The sequence below is a fragment of the Paramormyrops kingsleyae genome, chromosome 5 (genome assembly GCF_048594095.1).
Source record: "Paramormyrops kingsleyae isolate MSU_618 chromosome 5, PKINGS_0.4, whole genome shotgun sequence".
NCBI lineage: Eukaryota > Metazoa > Chordata > Actinopteri > Osteoglossiformes > Mormyridae > Paramormyrops > Paramormyrops kingsleyae.
In genome coordinates, this window is record NC_132801.1 from 794032 (window position 1) to 817717 (window position 23686).

Consider the following 23686-nt stretch of genomic DNA (forward strand, 5'->3'; position numbering starts at 1 on the left):
TCAAACCAATTCCTTGAAGCTGGTAGCGCTCGGCGACCCCTGTCATGCACTGGTGCATGTGCTGGGCAGTATGTACGCATGATCCAGCCCGCAAGTGAGAGCTGATCATCTCCTACTATCCTGTGAGGTCTAACAAGCTGAAATCAAACCGCAGCCGAGATGAGATGAGACGGAGGGAATGGGAAGCTAGAACAGATTCGAAATGAGGCCACAGTCAATTCACTCGAAAACCTAAATCTAAATGTCGGGTATGGAGTGTGGGGGCACCCTGCGCACGGTGGAGCTGAACATTATAGATCTCTTAGGCTCTTGTCCCCGTTAAACTCGAACAGGTCGGTTAAAGTTTGACGTCGACAAGAGTCCAAGAGCTTAAATCATTAGGAGGTGGCGGACTCGGCCTGGCTTCGGGGGCAGGAGAGTTAATAGCGGACTCGGTTGGGTTTTGGGGAGGGGGCGGTTACAGGCAGACTTGGCTGGGCTTCGGGAGGCAGCGGGTTAAAAGCTGATCGGCGTGTACCTCTCCCCGCCTCCCTCCTGCTTTCCTATCTGCCTTTGACTTTTCGCCTCTTATGTGCGGACGTCTGTTTTGCACAGTGACGCGTACGATTGCCAACTTTACCCGGACTGCAAGCATCACAGCAGCGGAGGATATAATGTTCAAAAATCGGCTTTACAACCCCTGCTGGGAATATGATGATCCTTTATTTTTGAACCTACTTGCCATTTGATTCCCGTCTTTCTTTCTTTAGTACAAAGTGAGCATTTGTGGGAACGCTAAAGAAAAGTGCAGTGTACGAAATGGTGCAGAAGTAGAAAGCGAACGATGTGTGATGCGGGAGGTAAGGGGACGCCGTGCGGGATCGGGGCGTGAGGTATGCGGGGCTTTCAGGCGTCCGAGCTGAGTCACGGTGCGCCGCCTGCCGACGGCTTTTGCTTCTTCGTCCCCGCATCGCTCTCATTCCCCGCAGCGATCGCGGTAACATCCGCAATGGGATTGCAGGCTCGGGCGGTGCAGGTCGAAAGGCTGTGCTTTACCTTCGTCGAGGGAAGCGATATGGAGGGGCGGAGGTGCGTCCCAAAGCCGGAGTGTAGTACTGGCTATTCGTTCATCAGCATTTTATTATTTCCATTTACTTTGGATGCTGTTAAAGGTGCAGTGTGTAACGTCTCCCAAAGTGCTGCAGGGGTGGTGGAGAGAATCCTCGGCGTGCTTTTATACGGCGCCTGAAGGTGATGGTGCTGATGATTTGAATTATTTTTCCTCTTACCAAATGTTGCGTTTATCCATGTATGCGAGCGGCTTTCACTAAAAGCCAGGTTTTATTTCAGTGCTATGCTTTACACTTGTGTAGTGAAATGAAATCGTTAATTTTGTCACGTAAATGTGTTATTCATTACCCATAAAGAAGAAGTTTTATATTTCTTACTCAATGAATTCGTCCTTTCAAAGTTTGACTTTACAGTGTGGAAATATCCCCTCATTCTCTGCTGTTACTTTCTTGCAGTATCGATACAAAGCTGCTTGTGTGTCTGTCCCAGTACCTCTGAGATACTAGTTTTGTACCAGTGCCAGTTGTGAAACGATGCTGTTTCTGTGCTTCTAGTCGTGATACAGTACTGGTTTTGAACCCATCCCGATGCTGTATGGGGCCCCTCAGTATCAAGGTCAGAAGATCAGCCATGCATCACGCTGGAGGCTGCCACTGCACACATCCCCTTAGCCGACACGTGGTCTGTGAGATGGCCTGCAGACCTGGGGTCACTCGCTGTACTGGCTTTCTGTAGTCAGAATAATGTTTCTCCAGGCTCATTTTCATTGCCATTGGGTGGAAAATGGCTCCCGGGAAGTTCACTGAACCCAAAGTTAACAGGAGTGTGTTAAGTGATGGGTAGAGAGGAGTGACCATCAGCTGAGTCCTGGCTCTCAGGGGTGGTTCGGTAAAGCCCAACATGGCTGCTTCTCACACTATCGAGACATTTTTGTAAGCTTTCAGGTCAAATTGTCAGATAAAGTGTTCGATATAACTGCTGAGACATGCGCTTAATTGGGGCCCTGTTACGGATTTCGGAGAGTAGTAACTAGGCCAGGACCCACTTTACAGCTTCACCCCCCACCCTGAAGTTTATTTCTGGGCCCCCAGCCTCTGCCACAGATCCACGAGTCATTGCTATGCTTTGCGCATGAAGGTATAGTGAAACACTGTAGATAGTCAGGGATGTTTGGCTGATTAAAAAGAAAGAGGGGGGAGGGTGGGCTGAGGAGTGATGATGTGAGGGAGGAGGGAGAATAGGAGGGCAAAGTGACAGAAAGGAGTGATGATGTGAGGGAGGAGGGAGAATAGGAGGGCAAAGTGACAGAAAGGAGTGATAATGGGAGGGAGGAGGAGGAAAGGACAACTGGGAACTATTGTGTGCATATGTCATTTCCACCAGCATCTGAAGGTTTGCTCATTTATCTGAAATAAGCTAGAAAGTTTGTGTTTCTCCTTGCCAGAGGAGGCTGGCCTGGGAGGTCATGGGAGCCATTCCTGTTCCTCGCTGGAGGAGGTCTAGCCTAGGAGGTCAGGGGAGCTGTTCCTGCTCCTTGCTGGAGGAAGCCGGCCTTCGAGGTCAGGGAACTGTTCTTGCTCCTCACTGGACGACCCCGGTCTGGGAGTTTGGGGGAGTCATTCCTGCTTCACACTGCAGGAGACTGGTCCGGGAGGTTGGGGGAGGTGTTCCTTTTCCTTGGTGGAGGAGGCTGGTCTGGGAGGTCAGGAAAGCCATTCCTGTTCCTTGCTGGAGGAGTACCGTGCTGGGTGGTTGGGGGAGCCATCCTACTCCTCGCTAGAGGAGGCCAATTTTCGGAGGTAGTGGGAGCTGTGGATCCACTGAGTCAGCGACACTCTCTAGCTTTTGTCCACAGAGTGTTTTCCACACTTCCAGCACCTTATTGCAGCACCTTCCTCAGGGGTGGTTGAGTAGGGATTGGGGAGTTATGGGGGCTTCACCACCTACATTTGATTCCTCTTTCCCATTGCTATGTATCATCCCACATAAATGGGTGAACTAGATGTGCTTTGAGCAGGTTGAAGTGGCTCTGTGCTGCTTCACTCTCGAGACGCCATGGAGCCACTGGCCTTCCCCGGGAGAATGGTACTGCCCATAGCTCATTGTGTGAGGACCTGTGTGAGCACCCTTCTGGAGTGGCTGAATGCCAGCGTGTGGGAGGCTCAACTTTGGGAGGCTCAGCCCTGGTCTCCATGCGTGAGGAGCAGGCGTGTCTCAAGCTGCTCCTGGGGAAGGCAGAGTCCTGCTTCATGAAAAGCTACACTGTGTCAGCCCTCCTGCGTGGAGAATGCACTGCCACCTCCTGTGAACTGATGCTTTTGTCAGAAGGTGAAATTTTATGACATGCAGACTCCCCACTGCCCCCATGTGGGGCTCCTGGATGCTGCAGCCTCCAGTTTAGCTCCTGTGCTGTCAGCACGTGTTGTCTTACCTCCAACCTTTACAGCTGTTGTGCCTGCAAAGTGATTGTTCAGCATCAATTAGGGATCAGAGAGAAGAGCTGCCAGTGTGGCTGCATGACCTACAGCTGTGTCAGCATGACAACTGACCTCCTGTCCTATTGCTGTCAGGTCACCCCTCCCTACTCCTGTAAGGTCCTGAAAGGTCACGGAGTCTGCAGGATCCTGTACTGTAACGGTGTCTGTAGGGTCCTGAAAGGTCACGGTGTCTGCAGGATCCTGTACTGTAACGGTGTCTGTAGGGTCCTGAAAGGTCACGGTGTCTGCAGGATCCTGTTCTGTAACGGTGTCTGTAGGGTCCTGAAAGGTCACGGTGTCTGCAGGATCCTGCACTGTAACGGTGTCTGTAGGGTCCTGAAAGGTCACGGTGTCTGCAGGATCCTGTACTGTAACGGTGTCTGTAGGGTCCTGAAAGGTCACGGTGTCTGCAGGATCCTGTACTGTAACGGTTTCTGTAGGGTCCTGAAAGGTCACGGTGTCTGCAGGATCCTGTACTGTAATGGTGTCTGTAGGGTCCTGAAAGGTCACGGTGTCTGCAGGATCCTGTACCGTAATGGTGTCTGTAGGGTCCTGAAAGGTCACTGTGTCTGCAGGATCCTGTACCGTAATGGTGTCTGTAGGGTCCTGAAAGGTCACTGTGTCTGCAGGATCCTGTACCGTAATGGTGTCTGTAGGGTCCTGAAAGGTCACGGTGTCTGCAGGATCCTGTACCGTAATGGTGTCTGTAGGGTCCTGAAAGGTCACGGTGTCTGCAGGATCCTGTACCGTAATGGTGTCTGTAGGGTCCTGAAAGGTCACGGTGTCTGCAGGATCCTGTACCGTAATGGTGTCTGTAGGGTCCTGAAAGGTCACGGTGTCTGCAGGATCCTGTACCGTAATGGTGTCTGTAGGGTCCTGAAAGGTCACGGTGTCTGCAGGATCCTGTACTGTAATGGTGTCTGTGGGGTCCTGTAAGGTCACAGTGTCTGTAGGGTCCTGAAAGGTCACAGTTTCTGTGGAGACCTATTAGGTCACTGTGTCTGCGGGATCCTGTACAGTAAGGATGTCTGCAGGACCTGTAAGGTCACGGTGTCTGTAGGGTCCTGAAAGGTCACGGTTTCTGTGGAGACCTATATGGTCACGGTGTCTGTAGGGTCCTGAAAGGTCACGGTTTCTGTGGAGACCTATAAGGTCACGGTGTCTGCAGGTCCTGTAAGGTCACAGTGTCTGTAGGATCCTGAAAGGTCATGGTTTCTGTGGAGACCTATAAGGTCACGGTGTCTGCAGGTCCTGTAAGGTCACAGTGTCTGTAGGGTCAGGAATTATCACAGTGGATGAGGCCATCCTTTTAATGAGTTCAGGTTTCCCAAAATATCTTTTCTTGTCAGAAAGCCAGTACGGATCAGGGTGCAGATCAGAACCCCAGGCTGTCCTGCCTGGCTCAGCCCACACTTTCCAAATGGGTCAGAACCGCACTTGCAGCAGTTCTGTGGTGTCTGGCTGATGTGGCAGTAAGGGGGGGGGGGGGTTCTTGGTGAAAGGAGACGAAGCATCAGCAGAAGCTCCTGATTATTACAGCGACTCTGTGCTACTCTGTGCTGTTTGTGATACTCCCCCTCACTTCCATCCCATGGACACAGTTGCCATGGTGATGTCGTGCAGTCAGAGGAGCTGGCCGGCAGCCTCGTTGCCACGCAGTGATAAAGCACATGACAACCATGGAGGCCAGGAGGCAGGACTTAGCTTGGGCTTTCCTGAACAGGGAACAGCATTACATCACTTCCTGAACACACTCTCCGGAATTTGAACCATGGTAAAAATAAGGCAGCAGGATTGGCTGATTACTAGTTTCCCTCAAAGTGCTTGCTGCACACTGGCCCTGCAGTGGACATGGGTAAATCCTGTGCAAAGCAGATAATATGATGTCTTGGTTAGCAAATATTATATAAATTTTTCAGAAGAATTATGTTTAGTTCCTGGTTTGGATTCATTGACTGGGGTTGTAGAATCAGGATTCAAGAGTTTGTCATCATAAGAACATAAGAACATAAGAAATTTACAAACGAGAGGAGGCCATTCGGCCCATCAAGCTCGTTTGGGGAGAACTTAGCTAATATCTCAGAGTTGTTAAAATCTTATCTAGCTCTGATTTAAAGGAACCCATGGTTTTAGCTTCCACTACAATAGCAGGAAGACTATTCCATACTCTGACTACACGCTGTGTAAAGAAGTGCTTCCTCAAATTTGTTTTAAAATGTTCTCCCGCATAAACAGTTCGTCAGTCAGCAACCATGAACCACAAATCACAATTTAAATTATGGTGCTTAAAGTAAGACAATAAATACAAGAACACATAAACACGGCACAATGTAAATATAGTAAGTGTATAAGAGGTGGGTGACTGTCCAGTCCTGTGTCTGGACTAATCTTCAGTTTAACACGTGAAAATATGCAGCACATTTGTGTGTAAGTGAATAAATCCATTAATAAATCCACGTCACCCTCAGACTGCTCTAGGAAGAGAACATAAGGAGGCCCACAAGTCAGCAGAAGAATGTGCATAAAACACGGTTTCAAGGGATCGACAATGGGCTTCCTAATAAGTGTCGAGGATGTGGGTTTGAGTTTTGTCAAATTTTAAGCAAGTAAGGTTAAATTTTGAACAGCAGGGACTGCATTTGTGTTTATATGGTGCTGGGGGACCCTGAGCCTGGGGCTCCTTCCTGTAAAATCAGTGCCAGCGGCAGATGGACAACGATCAGCCTCTCCCCAGGAAGACAGACAGACAGGTAATTAGAGAGACAGCCAGAAAATCAGGCAGACAGACAGATGGGCAGGCAGGCAGAGAGACAGACAGGCAGGTGGGGACTGACAGACAGTTAAGCAGGCAGGCAGAGAGACAGGCAGGTGGGGACAGACAGATAGTTAAGCAAGCAGGCAGAGAGGCAGACAGGCAGGTGGGGACAGACAGATAGTTAAGCAGGCAGGCAGAGAGACAGGCAGGTGGGGACAGACAGATAGTTAAGCAAGCAGGCAGAGAGGCAGACAGGCAGGTGGGGACAGACAGATAGTTAAGCAGGCAGGCAGAGAGACAGGCAGGTGGGGACAGACAGATAGTTAAGCAAGCAGGCAGAGAGGCAGACAGGCAGGTGGGGACAGACAGATAGTTAAGCAGGCAGGCAGAGAGACAGACAGGCAGTTAAGCAGGCAGGCAGAGAGACAGAAATACCAGCAAATAGACATAAACATACAGTGCAGCCAAAATGTATTTGTGCACTTTGGAAAAAATGGTCAAAAATGCAAATAAAATTTAGGATATTTTAGAACAAATTTTAAAAAACTGTTATAATTATGTAAACAAACAAGAAAAACTTTTATTCAAAACATATTCTGGAATTATTTTCAAATTATGAAATGTATTGTCTTCAAACAATTACATTTACACCTGGCCATTGGATTTTTCTCACAGTCCTGCTCCGTATCTGGTCGGCCCTCCTTTGGCTGTAACAGCATACAGCCTCCCGGGTAGCAGTGTCTGGGTCACGGCTCTCCCCTGTGCGCCGGAGCATGTCCTTCAACTTCTGTTTGTTGCTTTGTGGATCTGCTGGGCAGTTCCTCTCCATCTCAACCTAGAGGTGCTCAGTAGGATTGAGATCCGGACCTTGTGGGGGCCACTCAAGGACTTTCACCTTCTTGGTGAGAAAGTTCTCACATGCTTTGCAGTGTCCCTGGGGTTGTTAATCTTGTTGGAAAATGTAGCGACGTCCAAGCAGTTTAGCAGCAGATAGGATCATCTGAGTAGATCATCTCCTCATACACCTCAGAGTGCATGATGCCTTCAAAAAAATTGTGAACACCGGAAGCTGCCATGCACCCCCAAACCAACACGCTCCCACCACCGTGCTTGACAGTCGCATTTCAGCACTGGGGTCTGTCCGCCTCCTTTGAGTTGCGCCACACTCTCTGACGACCATCTGATCCAAACATGTTAAATTTCGATTCATCAGACTGTACAATTGATTTCCAGAAGCTGATAGGCTTCTCAACATGTTCTTTGGCAAATACCAGATGTTTCAGTTTGTTATTTTTACTTATAAATGGCTTCTTACGAGGATCCCTGCCATACAACGACGTTTATTCAGCACCCTCTTTATTGTTTGTGTGCAAACCTGAATTCCAGTAGCCTCCTTAAGTTGCTTTGCAATTTGTGTAGCAGACAACTTTCGGTTTTTCATGGCAAGCTCTTTGATGTACCTGTCTGTCCTTGGACTGGTCCTTCTTTTTCTCTTTCTTCCCTCCAGAGTAATGATTTCACCAGTCATCTTGAATTTCTGAATGATGTAGTGCATGGTAGTGTGCCTCATATCAAGTCTGGTGGCAAACCCTGACTATGAAAATTTATGATTCTTTCCCTCGATGCATTGGGTATTTCACAGCTTTAGCCGTGTTGGGAAAATGGACTAACTCTACAAATACCTCAAAAAGCATTTTGCGGTGCAAGAAATGCCAAAATTCTTGTTTATTTTTCAGTTAGTTATGGTTAAGGTTTGGGTTGTGTAGGGGTTAGGTTAGGGGTTAGGTTAGCCGAGCTCCCCTTAGCTCCCCCGTAATTTGAACCATGGAATGTACTTACATACTATGGTACGGCATATTATTTACTGTAAATATTTTCCTTTTGATTAAGTGAAAAAGAATACACTGTAACATGCCTGTAAAAATACAGTATAGTAAATGCATAAACCGGAAACATAGTTGTTTATTATTATCATCCCCATTTGCACGCGGGAGCAGAAATATGCCCTCACAAGGATGGTTTTCCACTTGCCAATGTTGTTCTGTGAGCTCTTGTCACCTACACCTGCATGGGTTTTATGTGTCAGGGTTTTCAGAGTAATTAAACACCAGTTTGGCAAATTCGCTTCGGCTCACACTTCTGCTTCTGCGTGAAAGTATGTTGGACATGGGTGTGGTTTTCATGTTACAGAAGGGCTGGGTTGGATGTGGACCAGGTGGGATGTCCAGCGCCACCTTCCCGCAGGATGTAGCCATAGGCTTCTCGAAAAGTGGCCAGGCAAAGAGACAGGCATGCAGGTAGACACACGAAGGCAGACAGAGAGACAGAAAGACGGTCAGACACAGACAGACAAAGACAAGCAGACAGGCATGCAGGTAGACACACGAAGGCAGACAGAGAGACAGACACAGACAGACAAAGACAAGCAGACAGGCATGCAGGTAGGCACACAAAGGCAGACAGAGAGACAGACAGACGGGCAGACAAAGACAGACAAAGACAAGCGGACAGGCATGCAGGTAGACACACGAAGGCAGACAGAGAGATAGACAGACGGGCAGACACAGGCAGATAAAGACAAGCAGACAGGCATGCAGGTAGTCACATGAAGGCAGACAGAGAGACAGACAGATGGGCAGACACAGACAGACAAAGACAAGCAGAAAGGCATGCAGGTAGACACACGAAGGCAGACAGAGAGACAGACAGATGGGCAGACACAGACAGACAAAGACAAGCAGAAAGGCATGCAGGTAGACACACGAAGGCAGACAGAGAGACAGACAGACGGGCAGACACAGACAGACAAAGACAAGCAGACAGGCATGCAGGTAGACACATGAAGGCAGACAGAGAGACAGACAGATGGGCAGACACAGACAGACAAAGACAAGCAGACAGGCATGCAGGTAGACACTGGAAGGCAGACAGAGAGTCAGACAGATGGGCAGACACAGACAAAGACAAGCAGACAGGCATGCAGGTAGACACACGAAGGCAGACAGAGACAGACCGACGGGCAGACACAGACAAAGAAAAGCAGACAAGCATGCAGGTAGACACACGAAGGCAGACAGAGAGACAGACAGACGGGCAGACACAGACAGACAAAGACAAGCAGCCAGGCATGCAGGTAGACACACGAAGGCAGACAGACAGACGGGTAGACACAGACAGACAAAGACAAGCAGACAGGCATGCAGGAAGACACACGAAGGCAGGCAAAGAGACAGTGATTGGGAGACACAGACAGAGAGAGAGAAAGACAGGCAAATAGACATAGGCAAAAAAAAACAGACAGGCAGGCAGAGACAGGCTGGTAGGTAGGTAGACACCGGAAGGCAGGCAAACAGACAAGCATGCAAGTACACATAGGAAGGCAGGCAAAGTGACAGAGGCAGGGAGACAGACTGAGACAAAGACAATCATACAGGCAGACAGGCAGTGAGACAAGTCTTGTCTATCAGATTTAAGGCTTGCCATAACTGGTTTAGCCTGCTAATGCATCTATGGCCATTGGCTCCACCTGCTGAGGCAGAAGGCCTATGAAACATTTTCTGAGAAACCCCCAGGAAAACCCTGTCCCACCCCACTCAGGCGGATTGAGGAAAGTTCCTGGCTCACAGGCTGGGGGTGGCAGGCACCACTCGCTGCACTCGCAGTAATGTTTGGTCTGTTTCATTCATTGCAAGGTCATTGCACCTTCTCCTGTTTCACTGGAAATGTCCTTAGGCCCCTTCTCTTCTAATATTTTTATTATTGTTCTGGTCTTTTTTGTAAAGGAAAGTCTGTGTGCCACCCTTAAACAAATCCCAACCCTCATAGCCCTCTCTCCTATCCCCACAGCGTGCCTGTCGCCCCTAAGCCCTGCACACAGGAAGCCAGCACACACACGCTCCCTTGTGGACTGCTGTCCCAATTCAACCTATAGGACTGTCCTCATCCTCCTCTTCCTCCTTCCAAGCTGAGGTGTGGGAACAACCTAGATTTACCCCCTCCTATTCCCGATCAGGTAAACCTCCAGCACCATTATCACCATGACAACTTCAGCCCTGCGCCGGCAGGTGAAGAATATCGTGCACAACTACTCTGAGGCAGAGATCAAAGTGCGGGAAGCAACCTCCAATGACCCATGGGGGCCACCTAGCTCGCTCATGTCCGAGATCTCGGACATGACCTTCAACGTAGTGGCCTTCACTGAGGTCATGGGCATGATCTGGAAGCGCCTGAACGATCATGGCAAGAACTGGCGGCACGTGTACAAGGCTCTGACACTGCTTGACTACCTGATGAAGACGGGCTCGGAGCGCGTGGCACAGCAGTGCCGTGAGAACGCCTTCACCATTCAGACGCTCAGGGACTTCCAATACGTGGACCGCGATGGCAAGGACCAGGGTGTCAATGTTCGCGAGAAGGCCAAGCAGCTGGTGGCTCTCATGCGGGACGAGGAACGGTTACGGACAGAGAGGGCCCAGGCGCTCAAGACTAAGGAGCGCATGGCGGGGGCCACGTCAGGCATGGGCTCGGGCTCGGGCTCGGGCTCGGGCTCGGGCTCGGGCTTGGGCTCGGGCTTGGGCTCGGGCTTGGGCTCAGGCTCAGGTTCAGGCTTGGGCTTGGGCTCGGGCTTGGGCTCGGGCTCGGGCTCCGCCGCCCTGCCCTCCTACCCCAGCCGGCGCACAAGCCAGCCCAGCATGGCTGCCCTCTACGGGGAGGAGTTCAGCCGCTCCCGGGGCTCCCCCTCCTCTTTCAACTGTGAGTACTATACCCACCCCCCCCCCAAGTATACTGACACACAGCGACACTCACATCCTCACAGACACACAGCTGGTGGGTAGCAGCTTATATTGTTGTACTGATAGACACACTGATACCGACGCCTCAGTCCTCACTGTCAGCTGACTGACCGTTACGAGTGAATGCTTGGACTGCACCCACTCATATAAAGAAATATGGGCCTCCCACATGCAGGCGCCCGGCCTCCCCCATTGACCTGGATTACACAAGCCGGTCCCAGTGTCAGTGACCTCAGTATCCATGGTCCCTGAATCCCTACCCTCTACTTTGGCCCCAACGTCAATGATCCTTGCATCCATGTCCCCTGTGTTCATGACCTTAGTGTCCATGATACCTGTGTCTGCGCCCTAAGCCTCTGTGGTCCCTGTGTCTGTGGTCCCTGTGTCGCCCTAAGCCTCCGTGGTCCCTGTGTCTGTGGTCCTTTTGTCCATGACCTCAGTGTCCATAGACCCTGTGTATGTGACCTCAGTGTCTGTGATCCCTGTGTCTGCACCCTAAGCCTCTATGATCCCTGTGTCTGCACCCTAAGCCTCCGTGGTCCCTGTGTCTGTGGTCCCTGTGTCTGCTCCCTAAGCCTCCATGGTCCCTGTGTCTGTGGTCCTTTTGTCCATGACCTCAGTGTCCATAGAACCTGTGTATGTGACCTCAGTGTCTGTGATCCCTGTGTCTGCGCCCTAAGCCACCTGGGTCCCTGTGTCTGTGGTCCCTGTGTCTGCGCCCTAAGCCTCCGTGGTCCCTGTGTCCGTGGACTCAGTGTCCGTGGTCCGTGTTTCTGTGGCCTTACCCGTCATGGTCCCTGTTACTATGCCCTTATCATCTGTGGTCCCTGTGTTTGTGTCCTCAGCGTCTGTGGTCCGTGTTTCTGTAGCCTTAGCCTTCGTGGTTCCTATATCTGTGGTCCCTGTTTCTATGATCTTAGCATCTGTGGTCCCTGTGTCTCTGTGTTTGTGACCTCAGCTTCCATGGTCCCTGTGTCTGTGGCCTTAGCCTCTCTGGTTCCTATTAGGGCTGCACGATATATCGTTTCAGCATCGTCATCGCGATGTGCGCATGTGCAATAGTCACATCGCAGAACGTGCAATGTTAAGTAACGCAAATTAAATTAAGTGTAGTGGACACCGCTGTTGGTGTTTTTGCTAAACTAACAAATGTCACGCTGTTCTTATTCTTAAACAATCCACAAAAGTCTGTCATATAATTTAGGCTAATTTAAAGGTTTTTGGATGCAAGGCCAACACGCAGCTTTGCACCGGCAGCTAACAAACGTCGATCACAGAACGAACCACCAATCACAAACATTCTCGATCCCAGCGCTAACCATTTAACCCAGCGCTATTTTGTCACTCATGTTAACTCCCATATGCGATAAGCTTTCTTAGTTTAATGCTCATGCATTGTTTAGTACCAATTAAGTAATCATTACCATTATATTTGGGCAAAATCAGCTCAATCTTTCTAGAATCATCAATTATACCAATAGAGCAGAGGTCACTAACAGGCGGACCGCGGTCGGGGTCCAGACCCAGAAGCTGTCCCATACAGACCCAGACCAATAGCCAAAACAGAAAGTTATGATTTAAAACCTGACAGGACGCTTCTATTTTAACCAGCACAGCGTTTGTAGTCTTTTCGGTAGTGGTTTAGCAAATGCTTTTAACCGCGTAGTTTGGCGTATGCAGCCCTTTGTCCGTCATAATGTGCCAGTAGTGTTGATATCAGCAGCAAAGCAACCAAAAAGCCGTAATGTTCCTAATAGAGTAGCTGCTTAATAACAGCAGCAAAGCGACCAAAAAGCCGTAATGTTCCTAACAGAGTAGCTGCTTAATAACAGCAGCAAAGCGACCAAAAAGCCGTAATGTTCCTAACAGAGTAGCTGCTTAATAACAGCAGCAAAGCGACCAAAAAGCCGTAATGTTCCTAACAGAGTAGCTGCTTAATAACAGCAGCAAAGCGACCAAAAAGCCGTAATGTTCCTAACAGAGTAGCTGCTTAATAACAGCAGCAAAGCGACCAAAAAGCCGTAATGTTCCTAACAGAGTAGCTGCTTAATAACAGCAGCAAAGCGACCAAAAAGCCGTAATGTTCCTAACAGAGTAGCTGCTTAATAACAGCAGCAAAGCGACCAAAAAGCCGTAATGTTCCTAACAGAGTAGCTGCTTAATAACAGCAGCAAAGCGACCAAAAAGCCGTAATGTTCCTAACAGAGTAGCTGCTTAATAACAGCAGCAAAGCGACCAAAAAGCCGTAATGTTCCTAACAGAGTAGTACAGATACACAGTACGTATTATATAACATGTTGGATAAATAGACATAGTTTATTGGTGATTTCATGTTCGTGGAAGTTTCCGCTTTTTAACAACTGTATAAAGTAATGTTATCTGTTACATAAATCAACTCAGGTGAAACAAAAATTGTACATTTTCAGCATTTGGCATGCCACTCACGATTATAGACTCGCACAGGAAATCTTACGGCAAATCTACATTATTCCATTATAAACCTAAAATAAGGCACGTCAAAAGTATATTTACACGGTTAAATACAAAAGCAGACTATTTACAAGGCAAGAATTATTACATATCTATGCAGAAATCTTGAATTGAATTGTACTGAATTAACTTGACAGTGAGATACTGATTACATGCAATGTTGATACAACCGATAGGCTACTTAAATATACATCACACTAAATAGTTAGACATTATGATCTTCCGGACCTTTGCTTCAAGAAATTTTCAGTAACTGGACCTCTTTAAATTTTAGCTGAATTCCCCTGCAATACAGCTATTAAACTAATTAGATTTTTTTAAATCCCGATATCGCAATATATATCGGAAAAAGAATAAATATTGCAATGTGATTTTTTTCCCCAATATTGTGCAGCCCTAGTTCCTATGTCTATGGTCCCTGTGTTTGTGGTCCCTTGTGTCTGTGACCTTGGCTTCTGTGGTCCCCTGTGTCTGTGACCTTGGCGTCCGTGGTCCCCTGTGTCTGTGACCTTGGCGTCCGTGGTCCCCTGTGTCCGTGACCTTGGCGTCCGTGGTCCCCTGTGTCTGTGACCTTGGCGTCCGTGGTCCCCTGTGTCTGTGACCTTGGCGTCCGTGGTCCCCTGTGTCTGTGACCTTGGCGTCCGTGGTCCCTTGTGTCCGTGACCTTGGCGTCCGTGGTCCCCTGTGTCTGTGACTTCTGATGCGGCCAATCTGCTGCTGTGCCCCCTTCTTTATTCTTCATTTCCCTGGGGATTCACACGTGTGCCTGTGATCTGCTTCAGCACCTCTCCTGCTTAAACACACACATAGGTGTGCAGGGTAACTGTCTGACTTCATCTAAGTTACACACACATCTCCACAGGGAGCTGCTGGGACCTATAGGTTCTATGAGGCCTACGGGCTGATGTCTGAGCCTACTAGAAGCACTCCCAGCATGTGCATTGGAGGAAATGCATCTTCTCTGACAGGATTAGCTGGAGGCATGGATGGCCATTCCCTGGATATTTTTAGTTTATCATGTTTTAGTGCTTCCTCCATATCCTTGGTGTTGAAGGTTCTTCTCAGTTTGCATGAATGTAGTTTGTCCCCATTCCGACAGAGTCACAGGAAGAGTGGAGTGCTTGCACAATGACAGCTCTGAAAAACGTGTTCTTCACATACTACTCTGTGGGGCGCTGTGATCAGCATCAACGGTCTGTCCCTCTTCACATACTACTCTGTGGGGCGCTGTGATCAGCATCACCGGCCTGTACATCTTCACATACTCCTCTGTGGGGCGCTGTGATCAGCATCACCGGTCTGTCCCTCTTCACATACTACTCTGTGGGGCGCTGTGATCAGCATCACCGGTCTGTCCCTCTTCACATACTCCTCTGTGGGGCGCTGTGATCAGCATCACCGGTCTGTCCCTCTTCACATACTACTCTGTGGGGCGCTGTGATCAGCATCACCGGTCTGTCCCTCTTCACATACTCCTCTGTGGGGCGCTGTGATCAGCATCACCGGTCTGTCCCTCTTCACATACTCCTCTGTGGGGCGCTGTGATCAGCATCACCGGTCTGTCCCTCTTCACATACTCCTCTGTGGGGCGCTGTGATCAGCATCACCGGTCTGTCCCTCTTCACATACTACTCTTTGGGGCGCTGTGATCAGCATCACCGGTCTGTCCCTCTTCACATACTACTCTTTGGGGCGCTGTGATCAGCATCACCGGTCTGTCCCTCTTCACATACTACTCTGTGGGGGGCTGTGATCAGCATCACCGGTCTGTCCCTCTTCACATACTACTCTGTGGGGCGCTGTGATCAGCATCACCGGTCTGTCCCTCATCACATACTCCTCTGTGGGGCGCTGTGATCAGCATCACCGGTCTGACCCTCTTCACATACTCCTCTGTGGGGCGCTGTGATCAGCATCACCGGCCTGTACATCTTCACATACTACTCTGTGGGGCGCTGTGATCAGCATCACCGGTCTGTCCCTCTTCACATACTACTCTGTGGGGCGCTGTGATCAGCATCACCGGTCTGTCCCTCTTCACATACTCCTCTGTGGGGCGCTGTGATCAGCATCACCGGCCTGTCCCTCTTCACATACTCCTCTGTGGGGTGCTGTGATCAGCATCACCGGTCTGACCCTCTTCACATACTCCTCTGTGGGGCGCTGTGATCAGCATCACCGGCCTGTACATCTTCACATACTCCTCTGTGGGGCGCTGTGATCAGCATCACCGGTCTGTCCCTCTTCACATACTACTCTGTGGGGCGCTGTGATCAGCATCACCGGTCTGTCCCTCTTCACATACTCCTCTGTGGGGCGCTGTGATCAGCATCACCGGCCTGTCCATCTTCACATACTACTCTGTGGGGCGCTGTGATCAGCATCACCGGTCTGTCCCTCTTCACATACTCCTCTGTGGGGCGCTGTGATCAGCATCACCGGCCTGTACATCTTCACATACTCCTCTGTGGGGCGCTGTGATCAGCATCACCGGCCTGTACATCTTCACATACTCCTCTGTGGGGCGCTGTGATCAGCATCACTGGCCTGTACATCTTCACATACTACTCTGTGGGGCGCTGTGATCAGCATCACCGGCCTGTACATCTTCACATACTCCTCTGTGGGGCGCTGTGATCAGCATCACCGGCCTGTACATCTTCACATACTCCTCTGTGGGGCGCTGTGATCAGCATCACCGGTCTGTCCCTCTTCACATACTCCTCTGTGGGGCGCTGTGATCAGCATCACCGGTCTGTCCCTCTTCACATACTCCTCTGTGGGGCGCTGTGATCAGCATCACCGGTCTGTCCCTCTTCACATACTCCTCTGTGGGGCGCTGTGATCAGCATCACCGGTCTGTCCCTCTTCACATACTACTCTGTGGGGCGCTGTGATCAGCATCACCGGTCTGTCCCTCTTCACATACTACTCTGTGGGGCGCTGTGATCAGCATCACCGGTCTGTCCCTCTTCACATACTCCTCTGTGGGGCGCTGTGATCAGCATCACCGGCCTGTACATCTTCACATACTCCTCTGTGGGGCGCTGTGATCAGCATCACCGGCCTGTACATCTTCACATACTCCTCTGTGGGGCGCTGTGATCAGCATCACTGGCCTGTACATCTTCACATACTACTCTGTGGGGCGCTGTGATCAGCATCACCGGTCATTCCCTCTTCACATACTACTCTGTGGGGCGCTGTGATCAGCTAGCAAATGAAGATTATGAAGGGTCATGATGCAGATCGTTTGAAAGCTGGGCTGCTCTGTCGAAGTTGTTTTGGAGTCCTTGCTAATGTTAATCTCTGCTCTGGACAGGCTGGACCTTAACAGCCAACTGGCCAGTGATACAGGGCTGACATCTGAGGAAACCTGTCGGCGGACAGCATCTACCTCATTGGTCGATGAATTTGGATAATCCCATGTTTGGACAACTCCTCTTCGTGCCTTTATATCTTCTGAAATAGCAAATTTGATTTTAAAAAATTGTAAGGAAGTAAATCTTTAGTAAAAATAGGTATTCTTAATGACAGAGTCAGTGGTGTGGCGTGGCCTGTTATTTTCATCAGAGGCTGCCTGTTTGCAGGAGTTATTTCAGTAAGCTGCCCTCACACACTGCTGCTGTCTGCAGCTGTTTGCCAGGCCCTGCTCTCTCCGGCACTGTGTCCCCTCACATGCATGGCACTCCTGCTGGACTCCGCTTCTCTCCATTGACCTGTCGTTGGTAAATCATCTCTGATTCTGGGCTTTGAATGACCACAAAAACCCACAGTAAATCAGCGCAGCCCCCAGTGGCAGCTCCACCTTAGGGGGGCAGCTCGGGGGGGTGGGGGTACTCGTCCAAAATTAAATGAGAAGTCAGACTGCAGCCCCATCTGCCATTTAATCGCTCATCCAGGGTTGATGGGATATTTTTGACAGGGAATCTAAAATGGGAACTTGGAGCTGACTTGGGAATGCAAACAGAACTTCTCAGAGATCTCAGAAAGAGAATGTGCATTTATCTGCCGTGTGAGCTGGATCGGCGCCGCTCCGCGGCTTTCACTGGGCTTGCCGATGCCCCCCTGGATGGACCAGTCATCCTACGCGTTTATGTACCATGTCAGCAGGATGATTGCTGCTCTGTGCCCATCTGTGACTTTTCTGGGGTGCAGTGCTGCCCCCCACTGGACGTAGCTACCTCTCTGTGGAACACGTGGCTGCTTAAGCCCCCACACTGCCTGCAGGCTCATGGAGGAGGAGCGAGGTGGATTTGTGGGGGAGGAGTGCTGTGTGCAGGAATGCGTGTACCAAGCCGGCTGCCCATCTGCCAAAATGTGCTGGCTTGGCAGAGGGCTGTGCAGTTGCCCTACTGTTTGCCCGAGACAGGCAGTGAGACAGCAGCAGCTTCAGCTGCTAGTGTCCTGTCCAGCCAGTGGCTGACTGTGGGACTGGCATTTTTATTTATGTGTGCCTGTGTATGTCTGTGTATTTGGCAGCTGGCACAGTGTGTCAGGGGGTGAAGGGGGGATTCTCATGCCAGATTACATTGCCCTCAGTGCCCTTCAGCCACAAAGCAAAATACACACAGACACACACACACAGACAGACAGACAGGCACACACACACACACACACAGACTGCCCTACAGACTGAACACATAAATCATGACACATGTACTCGGCGTGTAGGATGTACTGCTGAGGGTGACATTAACCATAATTTTTCTGTCCCTCAACCCTGTTCTTTAACTTTTTCTTTTAATTCCTAGTTTATTTATTCACTTCCTCATTTTTTTACCTGTTCCTCTCTTGTTTGCTCCCTCCTTTCTTCACTTATCTCTCGCTCCATCCCTCTGCCCTCCCCAGCCTCCTCATCCTCTCCACGAGTCCCATCTGACCTGGAGCAGTCTCGCCCTCAGACCAGCGGGGAGGAGGAGCTGCAGCTACAGCTGGCATTGGCTATGAGTCGGGAGGAGAATGAGAAGGTGAGACAGGTCCCGCTGGACCTCCTATGCACATTGAACACACTGATACACAGCCTGACACACACAGCAGGTGCTGGCTATGATTTGGGAGGAGAATGAGAAGGTGAGACAGATCCTGTTGGTGGGCTTTATGTATAATTTATGTTTATATACACACGTCACACATATTTTATCTTTGTGTGGATGGGTGTATAATTCTTGAATGCGTTTTAACAGACCCAGGTGCCAGTACTCACACTCACATACTATGCTATACTACACTTCTAATGTCTACCCACAGGGGGCGCTGTGTTTACACAGAGCCATCAGGTCATGCTTGATTGACCTGTCTGGAGCATTTGAGGAAGCAAGCATTGGGATTGGCTACTGGGCTGGGAACTGGTTACATGGCTAGTAATTCCCCTCCTACTAGCAGCAGTCTCATCCTGCACCACAGCATCTCCCAGTGGCTAGAATAGCATATAAACTGATCGGGGTTAGGGTTGGGGTTGGGGGTGGGGTGCGGCAGAGAAACTTTTTGTAATTGACTCCCCCTCTCCTGTCGTAACTTACCCGCCATTCCCTAAATGACCCAAGCAACCTGGGATAAGCTTCCAAGTGCAGAATATTCATGTCCCATGAGTGGCACATTACGGCCTGACTCATTAATCTCATGGCCGTTTGTGAATCTGAGATGGCTCAAGTCCTCCTCACATATCGGGTTATGCTGTACAGAAGGCAGTTACACAGTACTGTCATGCAGAATATAATATCCAAAAGCCATTCTAGCACTATTTTAGTAAAACCGCCACTGTAGATGTCTCTGTTATTGGAGAGTAATCTAATTTACTTGGGAAAGATCTCTGAGACTGCTGACACCGCTGGTGGTACCTGAATTCTAGCAGAAAATAGTAACAGGAAAATAATATCCTCCAGTCCATGTGCAGAAATGGCTCCCTCAACAAATGACACTTGTTTTTGTCTCATTACAACACATGAACACAATGGGCACAGTTGGGTTTCACTGCCACCATGTGAGTGTAGAGTGTGAGTGCAGCTCTGTGTGCTGAGTCACCCTGCATGCCCTCACATGCAGCCCTCCCGCTGTGTGGACGTCGACGAGCAGACCCAGCTGCAGATAGCTCTGTGCCTCAGCCAGGAGGAGCAACCTCAGGTACGGGCTGTGAACCCTAACCCTAACCCAGCTGCAGATCGCTCTGTGCCTCAGCCAGAAGGAGCAGCCTCAGGTACGGGCTGTGAACCTTAACCCTAACCCAGCTGCAGATAGCTCTGGGCCTCAGCCAGAAGGAGCAGCCTCAGGTATGGGCTGTGAACCCTAACCCAGCTGCAGATAGCTCTGTGCCTGAGCCAGGAGGACCAACCTCAGGTACGGGCTGTGAACCCTAACCCAGCTGCAGATTGCTCTGTGCCTCAGCCAGAAGGAGCAGCCTCAGGTACGGACTGTGAACCCTAACCTAGCTGCAGATAGCTCTGGGCCTCAGCCAGAAGGAGCAGCCTCAGGTACGGGCTGTGAACCCTAACCTAGCTGCAGATAGCTCTGGGCCTCAGCCAGAAGGAGCAGCCTCAGGTACGGGCTGTGAACCCTAACCCTAACCCAGCTGCAGATCGCTCTGGGCCTCAGCCAGAAGGAGCAGCCTCAGGTACGGGCTGTGAACCCTAACCCTAACCCAGCTGCAGATTGCTCTGGGCCTCAGCCAGAAGGAGCAGCCTCAGGTATGGGCTGTGAACCCTAACCCTAACCCAGCTGCAGATCGCTCTGTGCCTCAGCCAGAAGGAGCAGCCTCAGGTATGGGCTATGAACCCTAACCCAGCTGCAGATTGCTCTGTGCCTCAGCCAGAAGGAGCAGCCTCAGGTACGGGCTGTGAACCCTAACCCAGCTGCAGATAGCTCTGGGCCTCAGCCAGAAGGAGCAGCCTCAGGTACGGGCTGTGAACCCTAACCCAGCTGCAGATAGCTCTGGGCCTCAGCCAGAAGGAGCAGCCTCAGGTACGGGCTGTGAACCCTAACCCAGCTGCAGATAGCTCTGTGCCTCAGCCAGAAGGAGCAGCCTCAGGTACGGGCTGTGAAACCTAACCCAGCTGCAGATTGCTCTGTGCCTCAGCCAGAAGGAGCAGCCTCAGGTATGGGCTATGAACCCTAACCCTAACCCAGCTGCAGATCGCTCTGTGCCTCAGCCAGAAGGAGCAGCCTCAGGTATGGGCTATGAACCCTAACCCTAACCCAGCTGCAGATTGCTCTGTGCCTCAGCCAGAAGGAGCAGCCTCAGGTACGGGCTGTGAACCCTAACCCAGCTGCAGATAGCTCTATGCCTCAGCCAGAAGGAGCAGCCTCAGGTACAGGCTGTGAACCCTAACCCAGCTGCAGATAGCTCTGTGCCTCAGCCAGAAGGAGCAGCCTCAGGTACGGGCTGTGAACCCTAACCCAGCTGCAGATAGCTCTGTGCCTCAGCCAGAAGGAGCAGCCTCAGGTACAGGCTGTGAACCCTAACCCTAACCCAGCTGCAGATAGCTCTGGGCCTCAGCCAGGCTGCTCAACACCCACCTGCCCTGCCAGGCACCTTTCCCTCAAGTCTCACCTCCTCAACCTCCATCCTGACTGACCTCACAGGGGCCCCTCCTCTTCTTCCACTAACACCTTCTTTATCTCTCCAGCCAGATACGCATTTGTCCAACTAACCCACGATATTTCATCTATCGTTTCTGCCAGGACAGCAGCATGGGAGGATGTCTGCTTTCCCCTGTAGGCCGTAAGATGCAATGAATAGCTTTCTGTGTGATTCTGTACCTGTGCTCCATTCTGAGGCTGTCAGTCAGACTGTAACCACCAGCAGTTGGCTGTACTGGTGCAGCACCCTTTTTCCCCCATTCTAGCCAGGCCCCGCCCCCTCTGTTGCCTTGGAAATGGATGAAGAAGCACAGCTTCAGATTGCATTGAGTCTAAGCAAAGAGGAACATGACCAGGTATCATTCTCATTGTGGGGAGGGGACTAATATATACAGTTCCTGCTATCTTTCTAACATACACAGTCCTGTCTCTCTCTCTCTCTCTCCTGTATCTAATACATACATACAGGTCCCACTATCTTTCTAACATACACAGTCCTGTCTCTCTCTCTCTCCTGTATCTAATACATACATACAGGTCCCGCTATCTTTCTAACTTACACAGTCCTGTCTCTCTCTCTCTCCTGTATCTAATACATACATACAGGTCCCGCTATCTTTCTAACATACACAGTCCTGTCTCTCTCTCTCTCCTGTATCTAATACATACATACAGGTCCCACTAACTTCCTAACATACACAGTCCTGTCTCTCTCTCTCTCCTGTATCTAATACATACATACAGGTCCCACTATCTTTCTAACATACACAGTCCTGTCTCTCTCTCTCCTGTATCTAATACATACATACAGGTCCCGCTATCTTTCTAACATACACAGCCATGTCTCTCTCTCTCCTGTATCTAATACACATACAGGTCCCGCTCTTTTTATATCTTTGCTGCTGGTACTCACTCTCGGAACTTGCACTTTTAGCCGCTGCTGTTCTGACATACAGTTGTGCAATATTGTACATTACTATTACAGAGGTTTTATTTTTTATTTTTTAGTCTTTTTTTTAGTGTATTTTAAACCTTGTTTTGATATTTTATTCTAGTATTTTATTATTTACTACGCACACCGAGAGCTGAGAACCTGTGTTTCGTTCTTATCATGGCAAGTAGTTTTAATGGCAATAAAGTTGATTCTGATGCTTCTGATGCTGATGCTAGCAATCACAGACCTGTCTCACTCACCCACGTGGTATCCTTCTTTCCTTTCTGGTATCACAATTGGCTCCTGATTTTTCCAAGTCCATCCAGCAGGTTCTTTATCCTATCCCTGTGACTCTTCAGCATCCGTCTTCCTTGTTTAAATGCAGCCCCTTCCCACCAATAGCATTTCTCTGTTAGGTATCTGCGGATCAGGTTCGTCTCAAATGCAGGTTGCTTCTTCTCTTGTTGTGGCTTTAGTCTTTCCTCTCCCTCAATCCTGACTCTCAAACTAATCTTGTCTGTCCTTTCTGGGTGGCAGAATCAGTCTGGCAGCCTTTGATGTTCTCTAACCTACAAAGCAGCACTCTTTCTGGCTCCTTCCTCTTTGGCAGTCATCCTGCCCCTCCTGCAGCTGATGGAGCTTCTCTTTGCCCTTGGCTCAAGGCCTTGTGTTGAGAGCAGGGTGCCTGTGAATGTACCAGCAGGAGTGCCACTCATCGCGATTAGTGCCCTCTATGTGTCAATAGGAGCAGCGCACCCGCCAGGGAGATGAGTCCTTACTTCAGAAGGCGCTAGAAGCCAGCCGGCGGGAGAGCGAGTCGGGGACAAGGGAGGTGAAGAAGCCTGCGCCCCCCTCATGTTCACGCAAGTGCACGGGCCGTGTTTGAGTTTGTCATACATGGTCCATTACTCTAATCACTACAGTGCTTTCCAGTGACTCTCGTTCTTTGACCTTTTACCAGTCGGCAATGATGGACCTGGTGGATATTTTTGGACCAGTTTCTGCTGTCCCTGTGGACAGCGAGCCCTGGGATTCTCAGGCCGTCAGCCTACCAACCTCTGATCCCTGGGATTCTGTTAGTGCGTGAGCTGCTTCTTTGATGCCACTTGGCTGTTTTAGTGTTCTGGGCCCTTTGGTGTTGCTTAACATGTGGATAAGTGTGGGGTACGAGAGAGAGGGAGACACAGTGTCTTCCCTGAGCCAGAGAGCTGTTACTACTATTTGTGGGCACTGTTTTGTTTTGTGCTGAAATAGCATCAAATACTCACTGCGCTAATGTGTGAATCAGGCATGAGACAGCGATGTCCAGTGGTGAACATTCAGTGAAAATCCATCTTGGCAGCTTGCTCTTTGTGATCTGAGTAGCTGCCGTTGCAGAGCTCCCTGACAGCCCTTCCTCCTATCGTACCTTTAGCGGTTGTGCGCTCCACCACGCCTGTCTTTGGCAGCCCCTGGATGGCACCGCCTCTGTCCAGCAGCCCCTCTCAGGCTTGGGTCCCCAGATATTCTCCTCCGGACCCCTGGGAGGCCCAGCCCACTGCCCCCAGTCCCAATCCCATCAGCCATGCCTGGAGTTCGCCTGCTCACACCGGTAGGACTTTTGTACTGCTAC

General features: G+C 50.2%; 1 protein-coding gene across 11 annotated transcripts in view; it reads left to right on the top strand.

Annotated features, from left to right (window-relative positions):
• The first annotated feature begins 365 nt into the window (after nucleotides 1-365).
• epn3b (epsin 3b) overlaps nucleotides 366-23686 on the top strand; it is a 29033-nt gene continuing 5712 nt past the window's right edge. Inside the window, exons 1-8 of one of the 11 annotated variants that reach the window (XM_072711787.1) lie at nucleotides 366-839; nucleotides 10295-11034; nucleotides 18417-18535; nucleotides 19611-19688; nucleotides 21407-21496; nucleotides 22820-22906; nucleotides 23036-23157; nucleotides 23489-23665. In XM_072711787.1, the coding sequence (XP_072567888.1) occupies nucleotides 10320-11034; nucleotides 18417-18535; nucleotides 19611-19688; nucleotides 21407-21496; nucleotides 22820-22906; nucleotides 23036-23157; nucleotides 23489-23665 (1388 nt within the window). In that variant the 5' untranslated portion in view covers nucleotides 366-839; nucleotides 10295-10319. The other 10 variants (XM_072711784.1, XM_072711788.1, XM_072711785.1 and 7 more) reach the window with 10 other exon arrangements.